The sequence below is a fragment of the Drosophila ananassae genome, chromosome 2R (genome assembly GCF_017639315.1).
Source record: "Drosophila ananassae strain 14024-0371.13 chromosome 2R, ASM1763931v2, whole genome shotgun sequence".
Classification (NCBI taxonomy): domain Eukaryota; kingdom Metazoa; phylum Arthropoda; class Insecta; order Diptera; family Drosophilidae; genus Drosophila; species Drosophila ananassae.
In genome coordinates, this window is record NC_057928.1 from 13115127 (window position 1) to 13135145 (window position 20019).

At 41.2% G+C, this 20019-nt stretch overlaps 1 protein-coding gene and 2 long non-coding RNA genes across 3 annotated transcripts; 1 reads left to right on the forward strand and 2 right to left on the reverse strand.

The window, feature by feature from the left end:
* The first annotated feature begins 9 nt into the window (after positions 1-9).
* LOC6506565 (myrosinase 1) lies at positions 10-5063 on the forward strand. Its single transcript, XM_001957596.4, has 4 exons — positions 10-228; positions 869-1070; positions 3065-3958; positions 4379-5063. Exons 1-4 carry the CDS (start codon positions 188-190, stop codon positions 4880-4882), a joined length of 1641 nt encoding a protein of 546 aa, XP_001957632.1. The 5' UTR covers positions 10-187; the 3' UTR covers positions 4883-5063.
* A 6328-nt stretch (positions 5064-11391) lies between these two features.
* Positions 11392-12346, reverse strand: LOC26514923. The gene is made up of 2 exons (XR_001408899.3): positions 12127-12346; positions 11392-12068 (listed from the first exon to the last, which is right to left on the reverse strand). It is a non-coding gene; the product is annotated as an uncharacterized LOC26514923 (long non-coding RNA).
* A 5123-nt stretch (positions 12347-17469) lies between these two features.
* LOC123257079 lies at positions 17470-19154 on the reverse strand. Its single transcript, XR_006507015.1, has 3 exons — positions 18921-19154; positions 17817-18031; positions 17470-17746 (listed from the first exon to the last, which is right to left on the reverse strand). It is a non-coding gene; the product is annotated as an uncharacterized LOC123257079 (long non-coding RNA).
* Between the last annotated feature and the right edge of the window lie 865 nt (positions 19155-20019).

Consider the following 20019-nt stretch of genomic DNA (forward strand, 5'->3'; position numbering starts at 1 on the left):
CGCCGGAGTTCATTTGCAAACGTTTCGCGCTCGGTTTAAAACGCTTGCGAATCGCTCCAACTGCCCCCTCCAAAAAATCGCGCGAAAAGTTCAATAAAATTAACGAAAAAGTTTAAGGCATATTCTTATGCTAACAAGTTTTCGTTTTGGATTTAATTAGTTTCGCGTTTAAGGATAAAAAATAAAAATGTTGAAAATAATACTGTCTATATTTGTGCTAATTGCAGTGTAAGTGTTTCTTTTTAAATTAAAATAAGTATTATAGAAAACCAATTCCAACTCCTAAAACACCTTTTTTTAGATAAAAGTCTCAAATATTTATTAGAATAAAAAGTAATAGCACTTAATTTATTTCAATTCAAGATTTCATTTCAAAAATAGACTTCAAAAACTGTCAAGAACAGCTGTCAAAATTAAGTCTCTGGAACCTTTTCTTTCTTAGATTCTAAATTTAGAATAAAAGTATTTAAGAACCATTGAAAAAAGAGGATTTTCTTTCAAGTTATTAGAGTAATCAGTAATACCATTTAATTGCTAAATGAAACTGACTGCCAAAACAAAGTAGAAAACCGCCTTGGGATTTTTTTAAACAGCCAAAATAGCGAATTAAACTCGAAAAGAAAGCCCCAAAATGTGTATCGTATTCGAGGTGACCTTCGGTAATTGCCGCAAATGACAAGCCAAGATCATAAAAATGCATACAAAATTAAAAAGTAAATAAAAATTGTCGTAACATTCGTCAACGCTTTGAATGCCACTTGATTAGCAGAGCGTCGCTCAGATATTTAGCAATCTCTTTCGTTTAGCACATTACCATATTATTTATATTATTTTTGGATCTTAATTCGACGAATCTTGTATCTTGCAGATGCCGCGGCAGTCCGACGAGCAGTGTGCGTCGCTTTCCAAGCGACTTTCTCTGGGGAGTCGGCTCCTCCTCCTACCAGATCGAGGGCGGATGGAACGCCGACGACAAGGGCGAGTCCATTTGGGACTTTCTCACCCACACCCATCCGGAGAAGATAGTGGATGAATCGAACGGCGATATTACGGCGGACAGCTACCATCAGGTGAGCCACAAATCGATTGGTTTAATCAGGCAGGTAAACACGGTTGGCATCTTTACGTAGTGATTGGAAGTTATGCAAAGAGTTCAAGATCTCCGATGCCGCCAGAGCTGGCGAGCTGAGGTAATCGACTGGAAAATATGTGAGCAATGGCAATTGATGCACTCTGACGGCTATTAGTTACATGGCTAATAACCACGAATTATCTAGATCTTTTGTCAGTAATCAGATTCCTTCACAATCAGATATAGATACAGGTAGAGAAATCAATAATCAACTGGAGATACTGGCTGATCTCCGGTTATGGCCCCAATTAACTAGAAGCCAAGATCAGTGGCCAATTATGTTTTAATAAAATGCCTTCTGGCAATTACCATATTTCAAGTGGCCATCTCAATACGCGTTAAATCATCCACAAAAGTGCGGACGGACATGCAATTCGAATCGAAAACATTGTTGCTATAATAGATTTGCATAGTTCGGTCTGATGAGCAAAAAATGAAATAAATCATTTGAAGCTGGTCTTCTGGCATGGGGACACCTGTTTCATAATTTGATAAAGTACTCTATTCTGATAAACTTGTCTCCCCCCCATCTGTTGCTTTCAGCGCTATACTTTTTGATTAACGACTCTCGATCATCATTGAATTAATGATTATCCCATAAGAGATAGACTCAAAAGGGCGTAACTGGTTTGGTTATATATTATATATTGGGTGGCTGAAACGGAACTAGATCGGTAATTGATGTGAAGGAATAGAACATTCTGACAGATGGTAGCCTTATCTGGCTGGACTTGCTAATTAAGATTTATGGACTAGGTGTCCTAGTTTCCTAAACTCAGATAAACTCAGAATCTGTTTATGTTTTGAGATAAAAACTAAAGAACAACGACCCCGATGTTTACTTTCCAAACAAACATTTTTCTTATCCTCGTAACTACCGCCCATAAAGGCTGATAACTAGATCTCCTTCCCAAAATTTAAATAGCTGATATGATTTATGGAACCAACACTCGGCTCGTGTTGGAGTGAACATTAATTGTATCATAATTCGCCTCCTAATGCCAATCAGCGTAGACCAACAGGTGCCAACTGCAGTGCTCGCACTCAGGTGGAAAAACACTTATTGTTTGGGCCTTATCCGCCCGTATTGTTGTCAACGGCGGCAGGCGATTTGATAAATGGATTAAATGGTCGGACAGACAGCTTAAACGCCCCTTCCTTGCATTTATGCAACTCTCAACGATCGCCATTCGAAGTGTTTTCAATTTCAATTTCAATTCCAATTCAAATTCAAAGCCAAGCTTATGACACTGACCATTGGGGGCGCATGGAATGTGTCGCGAATAAGCAACTGGTTTTTCCATTCCTATTCGGGGCTATTTTTTCCGAAATTTCGAATTTTTTTGGCTCACAATTCTTGGCATAGTTTCAAAAACAAAAACCAAGTCTAGTTCTCCATCTTAAATGGCCACTTAGTGCTCCAACTTGACGGCAATGTCTGCAATTTGTTCACATCAGGTATTTAATTGGACTGATTATTTGTCTTTAATCAACAGCTAAGTGACTGCCGAGCCGGAACAATTTATTGGCAATATACTGGCTACTGGGTAATGCCAAAGATACATCTACTTGTTTCGTATCAGATACAATTTTTGAAATTCCGCCGATTCCTCACTTCAGAAAACAAGAAGTGCGAGCCTTTTGTCCAAAGTGATGAATGGCTGCCGTTTCATTAGAAACTCGTTTTATTGTGTTTCCAATTCAAAATTTTACGGCTAATCAATTGGCATTAAACGAATATGATTTTATGACAAATGTTTAACAAGAAAAAGAATTTAAAGTTGGCGAATATATTAGTTTATAATATCCTAGAAGCGTCATATTTAATCTTTTTTTTTCTAATCCATTCAATGGGAAACGTGTGCGAATATTTTATGGAATAAAGTGCCTAGAACCCCCTAATAATATCTATAAATGATCCCTTTATTTCAGTGGCGTCGCGATGTCCAAATGGTGAGGGAACTGCACGTGGGCACCTATCGCTTCTCGCTCTCCTGGCCGAGGATCATGCCCGGCGGGTATATGAACCAAGTCAGCACCGCGGGCATCAAATATTACTCCAACCTGATCGACGAGCTCCTCCGCTACAACATCACTCCCATGGTGACCATCTATCACTGGGAGTTGCCGCAGCGATTGCAGGAACTAGGTGGTTGGACCAATCCGGAAATCATTCCGCTGTTCAAGGACTATGCCCGCCTGGTCCTGGAAATGTACGGAGATCGGGTGAAGATATGGACCACCATTAACGAGCCGTGGCATGTGTGCGAGCACGGCTACGGAGTGGATTATATGGCGCCCTCCTACAACTATCCGGGTATCCCCGCCTACCTTTGCGGACACAATCTCCTGAAGGCCCACGCCGAGGTGGTGCACATGTACCGCGATCTCTTCCAGAAGCGACAGGGTGGACGTATCGGCATCACCCTGGACACATCCTGGCCGGAGCCCAAGGACCCCAATTCGGCAGAGGATCGCGAGGCCTCCGAGCGGGCCATGCAGTTCTATGTGGGTTGGTTCGGTCATCCCATCTTCTCGAAGCACGGCAACTATCCCAAGGTAATGATCGAAAGGATTCGGAACCTGAGCAAGGAGCAGGGCTTTGGAGTTCGCTCCAGACTGCCGGAATTCACCCCTGAGGAGATCCATCGCATTCGCGGCACTGCTGACTTCTTTGGCATCAACTCCTACACCTCCAATCTGGTGACCCCCAATGGACACAATAACACCGGAAAGTTCCCAGTGCCTTCCTTCAACCACGACATGGGAGTGGTGGAGAGCCAGAAGGATGTGGACTGGCCCGGATCGGGTTCCGTTTGGTTGAAGGTAAGTTTCCCCAAAATCTTAACAATTAGTTTGCCTCTTAAGGTTCAAACTTCCTCCCACTACCAAGTAATTTTTTACGAGCTCTTCAAAGTAGTCTCTCCATGACTCCTCTTTTTTGGCCAAGACTCCAATTACCTTTAGCTTAGTCGGCTAAATTGATTGTGGTCCACCCACCTATGCCTCCTTCCGGCAAATCCCTCACGTCTCAGATTCGGAGGGGGTGAGGTGATGTAATTAACTTGGTGGAGTGCTCGAGGGTTGACTTATCCCCTCTTGGAGTTTGAATTATGGTTTGCCGAGTAAACTACTTAGGCCGGGAATCAAAAGAGGGTGACTTTTGAACAGGTGGCGCAGAGCGCAGGTTGAATGAACTCCACTAACCAGGGGGTGGTACTCCGTTTTTCGCCATCCTTCTTCCAGGTCTATCCCAAGGGCATGTACAATCTGTTGATGTGGATACACCGCGAGTACAATGCCCCCGAGATTATCGTCACCGAGAACGGAGTCAGTGATCGCGGCGGCCTGGAGGACTATGCCCGGGTGGACTACTACAACCTGTACCTCTCCGCGGTGCTGGACGCCATCGAGGATGGTGTTAATATCAGTGGCTATATCGCCTGGAGTCTGATGGACAGCTACGAGTGGAAGGCCGGCTTCACGGAGAAGTTCGGTCTCTACCACGTCGACTTCAATTCCCCGGAACGCACTCGCACCCCCAAGGTATCGGCGCGAGTCTTCGCCCAAATCTGCAAGACCAACACCATCGACTGGAGCTACCGGCCCGTACTAGACAAGGAGCAGGTCCTGGTGGCCATGGCTCAGCTGCCGGCTGAGGATCTGGCCCGAACCAGTGGAGTGTCCCAGACCAGTGGCGTAGTAAGTTGGAGTCTGATTGGTGTGCTTCTCGTGGCCCTCTTCCGATGAGGTGGTCAGGAGCACTTTCCGGAGGCTTGCCATATTGATGTTGCCAAGTATTTTTGCTACTCGTAGCCCTAAGTTTGTCTAACCCTCATTGTAATATATATTTTATGTATAGATGTTATAATTTGTACTTAAACTAAAAGACTCGAAACAGAATAAATTAATGTGTGATATGAAAACAAGACTTGAGGCTTAGAATTCATTTCTAAAGAATCTAACTTTTAGGCTTCAATAAAAGAATCTCCGACTTGATCTAGAAACCTTAAATAGACCTTCTGCTAGAGGAGGGGAACTCCCATTGAATTGGCAGCTCATTCAGATGTTAATACAGCATCCAAAGTGACAGTTACAAGACACGCGATTTAGAGTAGGTTCCTTGAGCTGTCTCTAAGCATTTCCGCAAGTAAATCAAACACCAGCCCAACAAAAGACCCAGTGATCTGTGATCTTAGCGAGAGCATATTGAACCCCCGTCACCACAATGAGCCCCCATGTAGGTACTCCGAGTGGTTATATCATCACCCCTGGACTTGGGGGCATTAATTGTAGGGGACACATCTAGGGGCTAGCATGAATCGGAATATTAAAATCCCTGTGCTAATGACTCCGATTAGTATGTATTATGAAGGTACATTCTTAGCATGATCTCTGTCGGAACAACCACATCCGCCTGGCCTCCGACCAGTCAAGAAACTTTCGAAACGGAATCAAAAGTGGGATCATGTTCGTACTTACTTCTATTAACGACAGCATGTTTTTTTTTTTTTCTTTCCTCTCTCCAGAACCAGTTACCTTTCATTTTGGGTAATGCTTATTTTTTATTATTTTATTTCTGCTTAATTTTTATGCATTAGCTGGATTTATTGTTTCGGTTTGCTCGAGTCACACGAAAACTGTTGAATAAATTAAGTGATTTTGCTTTTGTAGGAAACAGATTTTATGCCCAGCGGCCAAGGCCAAGAAGGGGGGAAGCAGAAAAGGGGGCGGGTACTGAGATATACCGCTGGGGGGAGGGGCTCGTCTGGAGTCTAGTCTCGACCTATCTGGCGTGCTCCCAGTTTGCACCTGTTCGAGTCACGAGCCGGCACCGGGCATATTCATAATTCATCAACCCGGAGTCTGGGTTGACAAACAGAATATCAATCTAGGGATTTGTTGGAAATAAACATTTCAAATAGAGAACCCTTAAAGGTTCCGAAATATGAGCAAATATTTTATAAATAATTGCATAGCCAAAAGTTCTTCAAACCCAATTATTCATCTAATAGATTTTGATGCCTGTATCATGATTAATGAAGGTCTAATGAGCAATGGATAATATCAATAAATAACCCTGAAAGATCCGTTTCGCTATGATATATACCCCTCCTACCTCTTTATTTCAAAACTTTGGCAAACAAGAGTTGAAAAAAATAAAAAAGACTTCAAACTTGTCAAAAAAAAAGCAACAAGCAAACAGAGTTTAATGTTCTCAAACTTTTTTGTACTTTAGTTTTAATTTTTATTTTTAGCACTGATGAAAGTTTACATGGGTATTACATCAGCCAAAGTTGAGTTGAGTTTCCCCAACACGAACTTCGCGAAATTGTAACTTTTAATTTATTACCAGGGTTTGTTGCTTTAGAAAAGGTCAAGCGTGATTAATATAAATAATCCAGAATAAAACAGATCACGAACTTTAAAAGATTAATGCATGTTTAGATATTTTAAATATTAACTAACGTGGAATTTAAAATGTAAAGATTAGTCATCTACTAAATTAAGTTAAGTTTTTATTTAGAAAACAAAGGAAAACCTCATTTGAAAGGCAAACAACCGCCACAACCGTTTCCCAATCGGTAATGCCATTATGTGGATTGTGTCTTGGATAAGAGCTCTGTTAAAATGCATTGCCTACTTTTTGGCATGCTTTAGTACACGTTATTTTGATTTCCTAAGTTTATAAACTTTTAAAATGTCTTCAAAATCATATATTTTCAATTAAAAAAACCAGTAAAAATAAATAAATAAATTTATTTTAATTTCTTTACTTTAAATTTAATTTCTTTACTTTAAAAACATATAATTTAAGAAGAATGATAAGCAGAAGTTGTCTGTCAAAAACTATAAAAACAGTAAATGATCAAAGTTCATAGTTTTTGACTTATAGTGGAAAATATTCCTTGTCACGCTGCTGATTCCTAAGTCACGTGCTCAGGGCACAGCTCTAAATACATCTCCAGGATATACTCCCCTTGCTCCTTATCACAATCTAGGATTAACCCGCTGGGCCATTTATCAAACATTTTATAGACCTCAGTGCACTTATTGAAAATTAATACGGCTTAAGACCCACAATAGTGCAAAAATCAGCACACATGCCGTCCCCGGGCACACCCCCCTCGGCTTTTGCCCTCAACTCCTAATCCCGCGAACAAGGCATTTAAAAGGGACTCTGGACCAGGACAAAACATCTGTCCGGGATGCGGATGGTGGCATGGCAAAAGGATTAATTAGAAATATGTGATAAACAATATTAAAAATCAGGAACCAATTGCAGTTCGTGTGGGTCCCCTTAGTCAAAATTAATTCCACCTCCATTTAATGAAGAATAATTACTTTTCTTTGGAAAGTTGAATAATATGTACACAGATTTCGGAGGCCGTGTGGTTAATTCGATTAAGATTCATTTTTTCCAACGAAAATAAAGATTTTTTCAATGCGGGTTCCTCTCACAAAATCACTGCCGAATACCCTAACTATTTTTTGGTTTCCCATTCTGAGATTTTCATAAATATTATGGGGACTCCCTGATTGGATCAATTACCATCTGAATCTTTTAACAGGGTGTCGAACATAGCAATTACAAGAAGGCAACTTTTGATTTAACCCTTCGTAATCAATATTCAATTACTTAATATTCTGATAAATAAATTTTCATAGACTCCAGCCCAGCACTGATTGAAACATATACAGAAAATATTCTCCAAAAAAATGGTGAACTGCCCTCATGATCTCTATCGGGTAGAGTTGAAATGACCCTCCCCCGGTCTCATTTTTGGGTAAAGTGTCAGGGAGACTAAGCTCCCCTCTTCAAGTAGATTAAGTTTGGCGATAAAGTATCATTGAATCATTGAGTTTTGTGCTTTTTGTTGGGTCGTTTAATGGCATCCATGTCTGGAGAGTACTGGAGAGTCTGTATTCCCCTCATAGAGCTGGTGACGTTTAGTAATTGCCCTGGACAACAAAAGACCTCGAAGTGAGCACCCTCATCGCATTACAGAGCAACTGTTCGGTATGGAAATGGCCTCTAGAGCTCTCCCCATAGAAATTCTTGGCATTTCAATTGATTTTCCCATAAATCTCCCACTGAACCTTGCCCCTGGCTTGGGAAACAAGAAATGATCCTTTGGGTAAAAGTTCAGATCCTGTCCCATATTATTACCGGTGGGAAATCGGAAATAAAGAAAGAAAGGAAAGGAAGAAAGAAAAGTTGAAAGAGAGAGGTCCTTTGGTAGTCTCATAAATTACCCGACCAACATTCGTGAAAGGAAAAGGTGCTAAAGCTGAAAGGGAGGGTTCAGCGAGGCTCCTCATAGAACGTGCCAAGATCAGAAGGCAGCTGACATAAAAAAAAACTAAAATCTGGCTGGCTGGCTGGCTCCTTGCTGTTTTCACAAGCCCGAGTTCAATGCCCTTGTCTTGGGCTTGCTTCTGCTGTAATGACAAACCAATTACCAGCTAAAAGACCTGGACTTCAACGTGGATGTGGACGTGGACACGCACGTTTTTCAGAGGAGTACATGGTCCCCATGCAGGCGACAGTATGACGGTATGATTGCGCAACAAATTGGACAAACGACGCATGTCACCCCTTTTTAGGATGGAAAGCAGTTAGAGCCATCCCAGGCCATATTTGAGACAGTGACAAATGTTCAAAACCAATTGATGAGGATATGCTCAGGGGTTTATACGATAAAGTATCAGAAAAATAAATTTCAGGATGTCCAAGAATACTTGTTCCTAAAGCCCTTCATAGCTTTATTATAATCACAACCTTCCATCTAATCCCACCACTCTAATCTGAAACCAAAATATGTAAATATTTACAGAATTTTAAGAGATTTTAAAACTTTACTATCCTTATCGCAATCTTAATCGTCGTACAAACTGTGCAATCACTGAAAATAGCTACTGTACCCGTTTTGGAAACTTTTCAATCCACCACCAAAAAAAGCAAGAGAAGATGACAACCCTGGTTTTGAATCGTGGCGCCTGCGCAGCTGCCTAGTGTCCCGATTTAGGGGCTATATACGCAATAGGACCTCCTCCTCCATTTGTACGCCGCCTCTTTGTCTAAAATTTCACGCAATCTCTTCGTGAAACAGAGAGTTGCATGTGTGTTGGCAACTGCTTATTGATCGATCGCCTCGATATCGAATTTTTATTGTTGTTTGTCATTGCAAATGCGAGGCAGCCACCATCGAACAACAGAAGGGATAAAGGCCGGCAGGGGAAAGATGGTCCCTTTTGTCCAAAGGGGGTTTTCGATTCGGATTCATCGTCCTCGGGGGTTGCTTCACTTTAGTGTTCAGTATTCAACTGCAATTGCAGTTTTACTGTTGCCACTCGGGAGGGTTACTTTTCATTTTATTTTTTTTTTTCAACCCTTAGAGTTGCTTTTAGCTCCCGTCCGATTATCATCGCCTGGGAATAACCGCTCTGGACTCGGGTTCGGATTTCGCTGTTTTATTTTTTTTCGGGGGTTTTCATTTCGATTTTGGTCCGTGGCATGGCCCATCTTCCCACCATTGGGTTGAATTTCCCTTATTTGTATATTTTGATTCCAAACTAGAAATCAAGTTCAATGATTTTATGCGTGTTTTTCGCTATTTTCTGTTATTGTAGCATTAATGCAGTTTTGTTTGGCAGATTTATTGGATTTAGGGGATATTACGAAAGACAGTTATGGCTGTGGATAAGCAGATGAGAAGGAAAATGAAGAATAAATAAGTTTAGATATGTTTCAAAAAGATAAGAGCTTAGTCCTCTGCCATAATTTGTTACACTTTGCTTAATAGCACCCCCCCTTTATTACTACATCCATTTAAACCATTTTAAAACCCAAAACACAATGATCATTTTGCTTATTCCTCCCCCAAGCCCAATTGGTGATTATGTTGCCCATTCAGATAAATGATCGCTCATTTGTTGTTGCCACTGCCAATTTCAGAGCTCATTATCACCCACTGTCGATCTCACGCACCTTGACCACCACCAACTGGCCCAGGTCCATGGATCTTGATGCATCAGCAGCAGCAGCAGGAATTGCATTTCTGGGCACGACCAACATGCAATGGTTAATTGTTTTCCCTTTGCCGCATTTATGAGCCCAGTAACCGCCCACTGGGACAAAGTTGCCTCGAACCGGAGGAGTAACAGCACCGGCGAGTGTTAATTTATGGCGCACCTAAAAGTAGTATACATAGTACTATCCACACCTCGAAGCATACATCACACTGTGATGTATCGTTAGAACCGGCAACATATCACACTTTGCAGCTGGCCCGAGGCCCCGAGCCCGAGACCCGGGGCACCCAGTTTCTCTAAATTCGAGCCAAGCTTTGTTGCTTACATAACTCGAAGCGGTAGAACTCTAGAGCCGGGTCTATTGTCGTCATTGTAGTCACATTATTAGATTCGCATCGCTGGCCATATTAATTGTTGCTGGCCAAGTCGGGCCCACAACTGCAGCCAACGGAATGGGAATGGTTCATTGAACAGGGGCGGCAGAGTGCAACTACGACCGCTGTAATGATCGTAATACTATTTTATTATTCTTAGTGTCAGGAGCGGATCTATCAAGTTCTCTCGATGCACTTTTCCAGCTATAACAAAACTCAATCCCTCCCTGTCCCAGGGCTTGACATTCAAATTTGGTCAGTTGACATGGTTCTGGCCTAACGCTTTCCAGTTCTTGCCGGGGTTTATGGCCGGAAGTTCTAATTGTCGTGTGGTTTGAGGTTCGCTTTCACAGAATAGAACGACCAAGAATGACAAGTTTTATGTTCAAATTAGACGTTCGTAACAGAAACACTTATTTCTCTTAGGCTTACCTGTACTTGAAACCAATGCAGCTGGGTGCAAAACTCTCGCTCTTTTGTCTTTCCTGCCAACTGGCAGACAAAAACAAACATTCCAACAAGGATCGACAACCTGCAGTCAGGGTGGCTCTTATCCATGGTGGTGGGTATCGATTTTTAGTGGCAATTGCAGTGGCACTGCCAGTTGCCATGCCATGTCGCCCCATGCCATTGGGGTAGTCTCAAGTTCGTCTGCCAATTATTTGCCGCTTATTAGGAGTACGATATACTCCGGAATACGGAATAAGGAATAAGGAATACGGAGCATGGAATAAAATCTACGGAATGGGCAGCACGTGACTTCTTCCGTCGCAGCCTTGGCCATTGTTGGGATTTGCATTCCCTGGTCGAAAAGGGGGTGGCATGACTTTGACATGCAGCTGGTAACAATTACGGTCAACACATTAATATTTATTGGATACGATCGAGGGACATGTCAGTATATAAGTATAAATACTCTTTAAAAGAGTCTGAGGTGTGAACGGGATAAAAATTTGACAATCATCTTGGATTGCAGGATGCAGAGTTTCTTCATCAGGATCAGCAGTAGTAGGATATCCATTTTATCGGTTAGTACTATTCTTGATGGGATTCTTGAAGGGTAGACGCTTGGAGCACTATTATCCTGACCGCCACTGTTTGTAGACACAACTCGAGTGTTGCCTTAATGTTTGGCCATTTGCATGAAGTGGGAAGTGAAAGATAAGAATGGGTAGGTGGTTTCCAATACGGGGTTCTTGCCACCCCCGAGTGTAAATCACTGCTAACCACCCACAGAGTAGCGCTCGCTGACCAGCCGGCGGCTAAGCCCTTTTGTGTTTTCAGTTTTCTGTGCCAGGCGGGGATCCCAGGGCCGAACCGGTTTTCAGTCTTAATCCTTTCGAACGTAAAACGCAAAGCCAACTGCGGTCGTAAGCGAATTTTGCAAGCAAAACGTTGAGAAAATTGGGGTTGCCCAGTAATTGTGCCCAGTTTGCTTCATAAACATTGGACACTTTCTGACGAACCACTCTTCAAATTGCACAAAAAATGGGGCTGCAAGTCGGTTATAGGTGTCTCCTGGAACACTAGACAGAATTAAAAGGGTTTATTTCAGCTCCTTAAGTGATTAAGCTTCAGTCTTACCGGTTTTTACGGAATATTGTGTTAGTTTTGAGAGGAATATGACAGTATAACCTTGTGAAATTCCCCAAAAAATTATATTTATTTAGGATTAATATCCTTCGTGGAAAATATTGAGTGCCTTTTCTGGAATCTGTCATTTCCCATCAAGTACTTTACCAATAAAAATTTAGATTCATGTTTTACATTGTTTTTATTTTCTTTTGATCACAGCCATCTTCGATCGTTTCTTCTCGAATTAAAAAAAGGTTACATGGCTCACAGCGATGGCTATATCTTGGCCAATTTCCATCCGATTCTTGAGCGGAATACCTTAAATGATTCGTAGATAGATTCTCTATCATCCTGCGTCAAAATCTGAAAACGAAATATTTTAAATTTTTTTGAAATTTTGCAGGGGGTTCCCTTCCAAAGGCATGGAAAGGCACTATGCCCCCCAGCAATGGCTATTCTTGGCCAATTTCCATCCGATTCTTGAGCGGAATACCTTAAATGATTTGTAGATAGATTCTCTATCAATCTGCATCAAAATCTGAAAACGAAATATTTTTTAAATTTTTTTTTGAAATTTTGCAGGGGGTTCCCTTCAAAAGGCATGGAAGGGCACTATGGCCCCCAGCGATGGCTATATCTTGGCCAATTTCCATCCGATTCTTGAGCGGAATACCTTAAATGATTTGTAGATAGATTCTCTATCAATCTGCATCAAAATCTGAAAACGAAATATTTTTTAAATTTTTTTTTGAAATTTTGCAGGGGGTTCCCTTCCAAAGGCATGGAAAGGCACTATGCCCCCCAGCAATGGCTATATCTTGGCCAATTTCCATCCGATTCTTGAGCGGAATACCTTAAATGATTCGTAGATAGATTCTCTATCAATCTGCATCAAAATCTGAAAACGAAATATTTTTTAAATTTTTTTTTGAAATTTTGCAGGGGGTTCCCTTCAAAAGGCATGGAAGGGCACTAGCAATGGCTATATCTTGGCCAATTTCCATCCGATTCTTGAGCGGAATACCTTAAATGATTCGTAGATAGATTCTCTATCAATCTGCATCAAAATCTGAAAACGAAATATTTTTTACATTTTTTTTTAAATTTTGCAGGGGGTTCCCTTCAAAAGGCATGGAAGGGCACTATGGCCCCCAGCGATGGCTATATCTTGGCCAATTTCCATCCGATTCTTGAGCGGAATACCTTAAATGATTTGTAGAAAGATTCTCCATCAATCTGCATCAAAATCTGAAAACGAAATATTTTTTACATTTTTTTTTTAAATTTTGCAGGGGGTTCCCTTCAAAAGGCATGGAAGGGCACTATGGCCCCCAGCGATGGCTATATCTTGGCCAATTTCCATCCGATTCTTGAGCGGAATACCTTAAATGATTTGTAGATAGATTCTCTATCAATCTGCATCAAAATCTGAAAACGAAATATTTTTTAAATTTTTTTTTGAAATTTTGCAGGGGGTTCCCTTCAAAAGGCATGGAAGGGCACTATGGCCCCCAGCGATGGCTATATCTTGGCCAATTTCCATCCGATTCTTGAGCGGAATACCTTAAATGATTTGTAGATAGATTCTCTATCAATCTGCATCAAAATCTGAAAACGAAATATTTTAAATTTTTTTGAAATTTTGCAGGGGGTTCCCTTCCAAAGGCATGGAAAGGCACTATGCCCCCCAGCAATGGCTATATCTTGGCCAATTTCCATCCGATTCTTGAGCGGAATACCTTAAATGATTTGTAGATAGATTCTCTATCAATCTGCATCAAAATCTGAAAACGAAATATTTTTTAAATTTTTTTTTGAAATTTTGCAGGGGGTTCCCTTCAAAAGGCATGGAAGGGCACTATGGCCCCCAGCGATGGCTATATCTTGGCCAATTTCCATCCGATTCTTGAGCGGAATACCTTAAATGATTTGTAGATAGATTCTCTATCAATCTGCATCAAAATCTGAAAACGAAATATTTTTTAAATTTTTTTTTGAAATTTTGCAGGGGGTTCCCTTCCAAAGGCATGGAAAGGCACTATGCCCCCCAGCAATGGCTATATCTTGGCCAATTTCCATCCGATTCTTGAGCGGAATACCTTAAATGATTCGTAGATAGATTCTCTATCAATCTGCATCAAAATCTGAAAACGAAATATTTTTTAAATTTTTTTTTGAAATTTTGCAGGGGGTTCCCTTCAAAAGGCATGGAAGGGCACTATGGCCCCCAGCGATGGCTATATCTTGGCCAATTTCCATCCGATTCTTGAGCGGAATACCTTAAATGATTTGTAGATAGATTCTCTATCAATCTGCATCAAAATCTGAAAACGAAATATTTTTTAAATTTTTTTTTGAAATTTTGCAGGGGGTTCCCTTCCAAAGGCATGGAAAGGCACTATGCCCCCCAGCAATGGCTATATCTTGGCCAATTTCCATCCGATTCTTGAGCGGAATACCTTAAATGATTCGTAGATAGATTCTCTATCAATCTGCATCAAAATCTGAAAACGAAATATTTTTTACATTTTTTTTTAAATTTTGCAGGGGGTTCCCTTCAAAAGGCATGGAAGGGCACTATGGCCCCCAGCGATGGCTATATCTTGGCCAATTTCCATCCGATTCTTGAGCGGAATACCTTAAATGATTTGTAGATAGATTCTCTATCAATCTGCATCAAAATCTGAAAACTAAATATTTTAAATTTTTTTGAAATTTTGCAGGGGGTTCCCTTCCAAAGGCATGGAAAGGCACTATGCCCCCCAGCAATGGCTATATCTTGGCCAATTTCCATCCGATTCTTGAGCGGAATACCTTAAATGATTTGTAGATAGATTCTCTATCAATCTGCATCAAAATCTGAAAACGAAATATTTTTTAAATTTTTTTTTGAAATTTTGCAGGGGGTTCCCTTCAAAAGGCATGGAAGGGCACTATGGCCCCCAGCGATGGCTATATCTTGGCCAATTTCCATCCGATTCTTGAGCGGAATACCTTAAATGATTTGTAGATAGATTCTCTATCAATCTGCATCAAAATCTGAAAACGAAATATTTTTTAAATTTTTTTTTGAAATTTTGCAGGGGGTTCCCTTCCAAAGGCATGGAAAGGCACTATGCCCCCCAGCAATGGCTATATCTTGGCCAATTTCCATCCGATTCTTGAGCGGAATACCTTAAATGATTCGTAGATAGATTCTCTATCAATCTGCATCAAAATCTGAAAACGAAATATTTTTTAAATTTTTTTTTGAAATTTTGCAGGGGGTTCCCTTCCAAAGGCATGGAAAGGCACTATGCCCCCCAGCAATGGCTATATCTTGGCCAATTTCCATCCGATTCTTGAGCGGAATACCTTAAATGATTCGTAGATAGATTCTCTATCAATCTGCATCAAAATCTGAAAACGAAATATTTTTTAAATTTTTTTTTGAAATTTTGCAGGGGGTTCCCTTCAAAAGGCATGGAAGGGCACTATGGCCCCCAGCGATGGCTATATCTTGGCCAATTTCCATCCGATTCTTGAGCGGAATACCTTAAATGATTCGTAGATAGATTCTCTATCAATCTGCATCAAAATCTGAAAACGAAATATTTTTTACATTTTTTTTTTAAATTTTGCAGGGGGTTCCCTTCAAAAGGCATGGAAGGGCACTATGGCCCCCAGCGATGGCTATATCTTGGCCAATTTCCATCCGATTCTTGAGCGGAATACCTTAAATGATTCGTAGATAGATTCTCTATCAATCTGCATCAAAATCTAGGAACATGAAATTTTTAAAAAATTTTCTGAAATTTTCTTGGGGACCTCCTTCAAACATTCCCAAAACTGCATTGAGCCACTATTGTGCCCACAGCGAAGGCTATAGATTCGGCAATAATTGTTTCATATTATTTTGCGTAAAGCATAATATATACAGGCCTAAGTAAGGAACGATAATAGAAACAATACCTACCACTTGGCACCTCACTTTTGCGAAAAGGTACCGGGAATACAAAAAGCACTTGTTTGGTGAATTGCGTGATCTAATTATTCACTGCACTTGGCAGACAAAAAGGCGGGCTTATTGCGATTTCTATTTTCCTGCAGAAATAAGAAAGAAACCAATTGACTTGTTTATGGTAGGAGGGTTGGAATCGCAGGGTGAAAGCAGCAGAAAGGGCTTCTTGTGCTTTCTTCACGCTTCCGTGGCCACGAAAAAAGCGATTGCGCCGACTGCCGACTGTCAGAAATCAATGCATTTATCCTCGTCGGCAACAAAAGCAAACAATTTGCGCTTTGTTTGGCTCCCCTCGTTGTTATTGTCGTTTTTCTGTTTTTTTTGTTGTTTATTTGCTTTTTGTTACTGCCATTGCAACCGTTCTCTGTTACAGATTGGGTTAACATATTCCCCATTTCAGTTTCACACTGGTCTAAACAGTGGCGGCCAAAAAAATGTTCCTAGTTTATAGAAATTTAAACTATATTCTTTAGATTTCTTAAAAACAAGCTATAATGTCCAGCCCTAGATGTCCTTTTTTAATCTATCAGTTAAGTTTCCAGAATTTTGTGGAACACACTTTTCTCACCCACTGTACTACCAATTTCGGGAGGCCTGCTAGCTCCCACGGGGATGCAATGTCAGTGGGTAGAACAGTACAACAATTAAAATAAGAACAACAGTGCGAAACGAGGAAGTAATAAAAACAAAAGTGTCTGCTCGACCAGGGCAGTGAAAAATGTTTGCCAAAAATAAATTTACAGCCGGGGCGTGATGTCAGAGAACCCGCCCCCCCGCCCCCCCCCCCCCCCCCCAGGGACACGCCCATTACAGACTGTTATTGCCACGTAAATGGCTAACAGTATTTCCGTTATGTGTCTGCTGCCAAGGCAACCCTGCAACGATTGCAGTGCTAGCGACAACTCTGGCCGCGGTGCAATCACTTTAATTAAGTTACCTGGCCAACATTCGAAATCCAATTCCCGGCCAGCTACAAATGAACTCTTCCAAGAATCAAATTTCATGCCTCCGGTAGTAAAAAAATAGACTCTCTAGTAACCTCTCTATATCGGGGGGAGCCTTAGGGTATAGGAGATCCCAGAGTACTGGGGGCAATAACGAACACAAAACCCTCTAAAATCTACAGTCTAGGTTTTACTTTTTTTTTTACAGTAAATATTGGATAGATAGTCAGGAAAATATGTTCTAAAAAAAGGGTGTATTTTTTCTTAGTTTTCAAAAACTTGTATGTTAAAAAATAGACTCCTTAGGAACATGTCTATATCTGGGGGAGACCAGTACTAGATTTTCCTACAAGCTAAAGTTTTGAATATTTTTTTGAAAATCTTTTTTCCAAGTGGACACTGTACCCCCCATTCTCCAGGCTAGTTTTTTAGTATCTTTTATATTTTATTGTTTTCTATGTATGATGCATCCAGTTTTTTATGTTGCTGCTGCTGCTGCTGCTGCTGACGACTGGTGGGCTCTCTATCATTGCGATTCACTTGAGTTTTTTGTTGTTTTCGAGTGAGTCTACTTTCATTGCAGCGGCCCAAAGAAAAAAAAGACAAGGAAACAGAACAATGATAATAATAAAAGCCGTCCCTGGACTCCAACGAACGGATGCACTCAAGCGGCGCAACTGTTGCTCTGCACCGAAAAAAAATACTCATTAGATAAAAAAATAGAGATAATAGAGAAAGAGATATAGAGAATGTACCTGTTTAAAAATTTAATTGAATTCTGAACAATATCAACATTTGTTTCTTGTGTAGCTCCTCCAGGTTGGGGGCCATTCCCTCGTCATCGTAGATTGTGTTGCCTGGAACTGCTGTTGCATCTTTCTATCTGGCGGCCTCGTATCTTTTTGTGTTACAGTCCACCAAGTTAATTGTAAAAGCTGCCTGCACTGGCTCAGTTTTGTTATTATTGCATCTATGGGTAGATAGAGATAGAAAAGTAGAATACGAGCTTAATGAAGTTTTATGCGTTTCTAATGCCCAGCCAATTCGTTACGATCTGTTATTTATGGGTCTCCGCCTTCACAGCGATGATATTTCAATTGTGATAGATTTATTTATTTTGGAGTATTTTGAAGTTGTGTGGTAGATCGATAAGGAAGTCTTAAAAAGGGGGCTATATGGTATACTATCCTAATTAAGTCATCATGCCAAGCTGGAAGTGCTAATCAAATTATGTCCCCTCCAATTGGCCAGATGATGTCAAGTGCATGACACTCGATTCCCCCTCGAATGTCATTTTGCATTTGAAACTATTTTTATACGAACATGTCTACCAGATTCGCTCGCGTGTCCCCCAAAGCCCCTCCATTTGTCAACTTAGTGTTCCCCCTTCTTCTTCTTCGGGGGCTTCGTCTTACGGAGACAGGTCGGGAACATAACTTTATTTAATTACTGGCAACAACAAAATGCGGCGACAACAAGAATTCTCAGTGTGTGTATCATAAAAAATTATATTCAGTTCTTGGGACTTGGGACTTGGGCCGAGGAAATCGGTGGGGAGCTGGAAAGGAAGTGGGGTCATTGGAGTAGTAGTTTGTACAACTCGTTTTCGCTGCCAACAATTTTTTTTTTTTTCAACATAATAATTTGGCTTTGAATTACACACGTTGCACAAACAGCAAACAGCACACAGCCAAGTTCATTGACTTTGAGCCCGGAAAGCTCGAAATGATTGCAACAAGTTTGCATAAAGGCAGTAGTAGTGGTAGTGGCAGTGGCAGTACCAGTGCTACTGCTGATTATTTTAGCACTTATTAAATTTAAGCACAAGCGGGAAAACAACAGGCACAGAGCATAACAACCTCATAATTATCCCCGTCCGTAATCATGATCATCTCGATCCCGGGGATCGAACTGAACGTCGAGGCAGCTGCATTCACCTCCACAACTGCTTAGCTTCTGATTCTTCTCTATTTTTTTCTGCTAGACGCATGCAACTTGCCACTTGCAGCTCCTCGATCACTTCAATTGCCGCTCACTTGCAGTCCAAAGAGATTCCAGACCAGAGATGATCTAGAAAGGTTAGGGTAAAGAAAATAAAATTTGAATAAAATAATACCTACTAAGTAATATTGTCTTTTATTTAAATACCTATAGACCTTAACTTTTTAATAAAAATAATTATAGGCAACTCCGATCGCTCATCTCTGATCTCTGGCCCCCATATGCAAAGCCATCATCCGTCTCGTCTCGTTTGTTCGGCTGTCCGTCCAGTGTCCAGACTCCGGACAATGCCCGGCAGCTATTTTACACGCCATTGAATTGTAAGTGCGGAGAGTGGAGTCCACTGGAGTGGAGTGCAGATGGAGATCCAATGGAGATGCTACCAAATGCTAGGCAGCATGTGATGAAAACATAGCTCGAGGCGTAGAATCTGGCAGAAGCTTCTGCAGTTGCATCTGCTTTGGTCGCTTTGGCCTCTTTGGAGTGTTGTGTTTTTTAGATGATCCCCCGCACTCGATCCTCGATCGGTACTATTTTTGCAGATGGTCTTTGGTTTGGCCTGGCCTGGCTGGAGGGTTTCTGCCTCTCACTATTCCCATTGATTGTGGGATTAAGACAGTTCCTGTTTCTATAGCTCCCGAGGGGGACCTCCCATTTCCAATCTCCTATTGAAAGATACACTCGAATTCTTCGGATATCTCGGAGAGATTTAACAAATTGGCCAAGATATCTTCGGCCTGTGGTTTCTTCAAGTGCATCCTATCACATCCCGTGTGCTGTCCTATTGTGGCTCGTTTCCTGCTCTTGTAGTGCTTTGTGTGCTATTCTGCTCGCCTGCCCTCCTGTCTTGGCTGTCTGCCGTTGCTTCTGAATCGGATTCGGATTCTGTTTCTGCTCCAGCGTTTGTGTCTGGCCTCGTTTCCTTTCACAGGCAACTCGCAGCGACGCGTTGGCAAC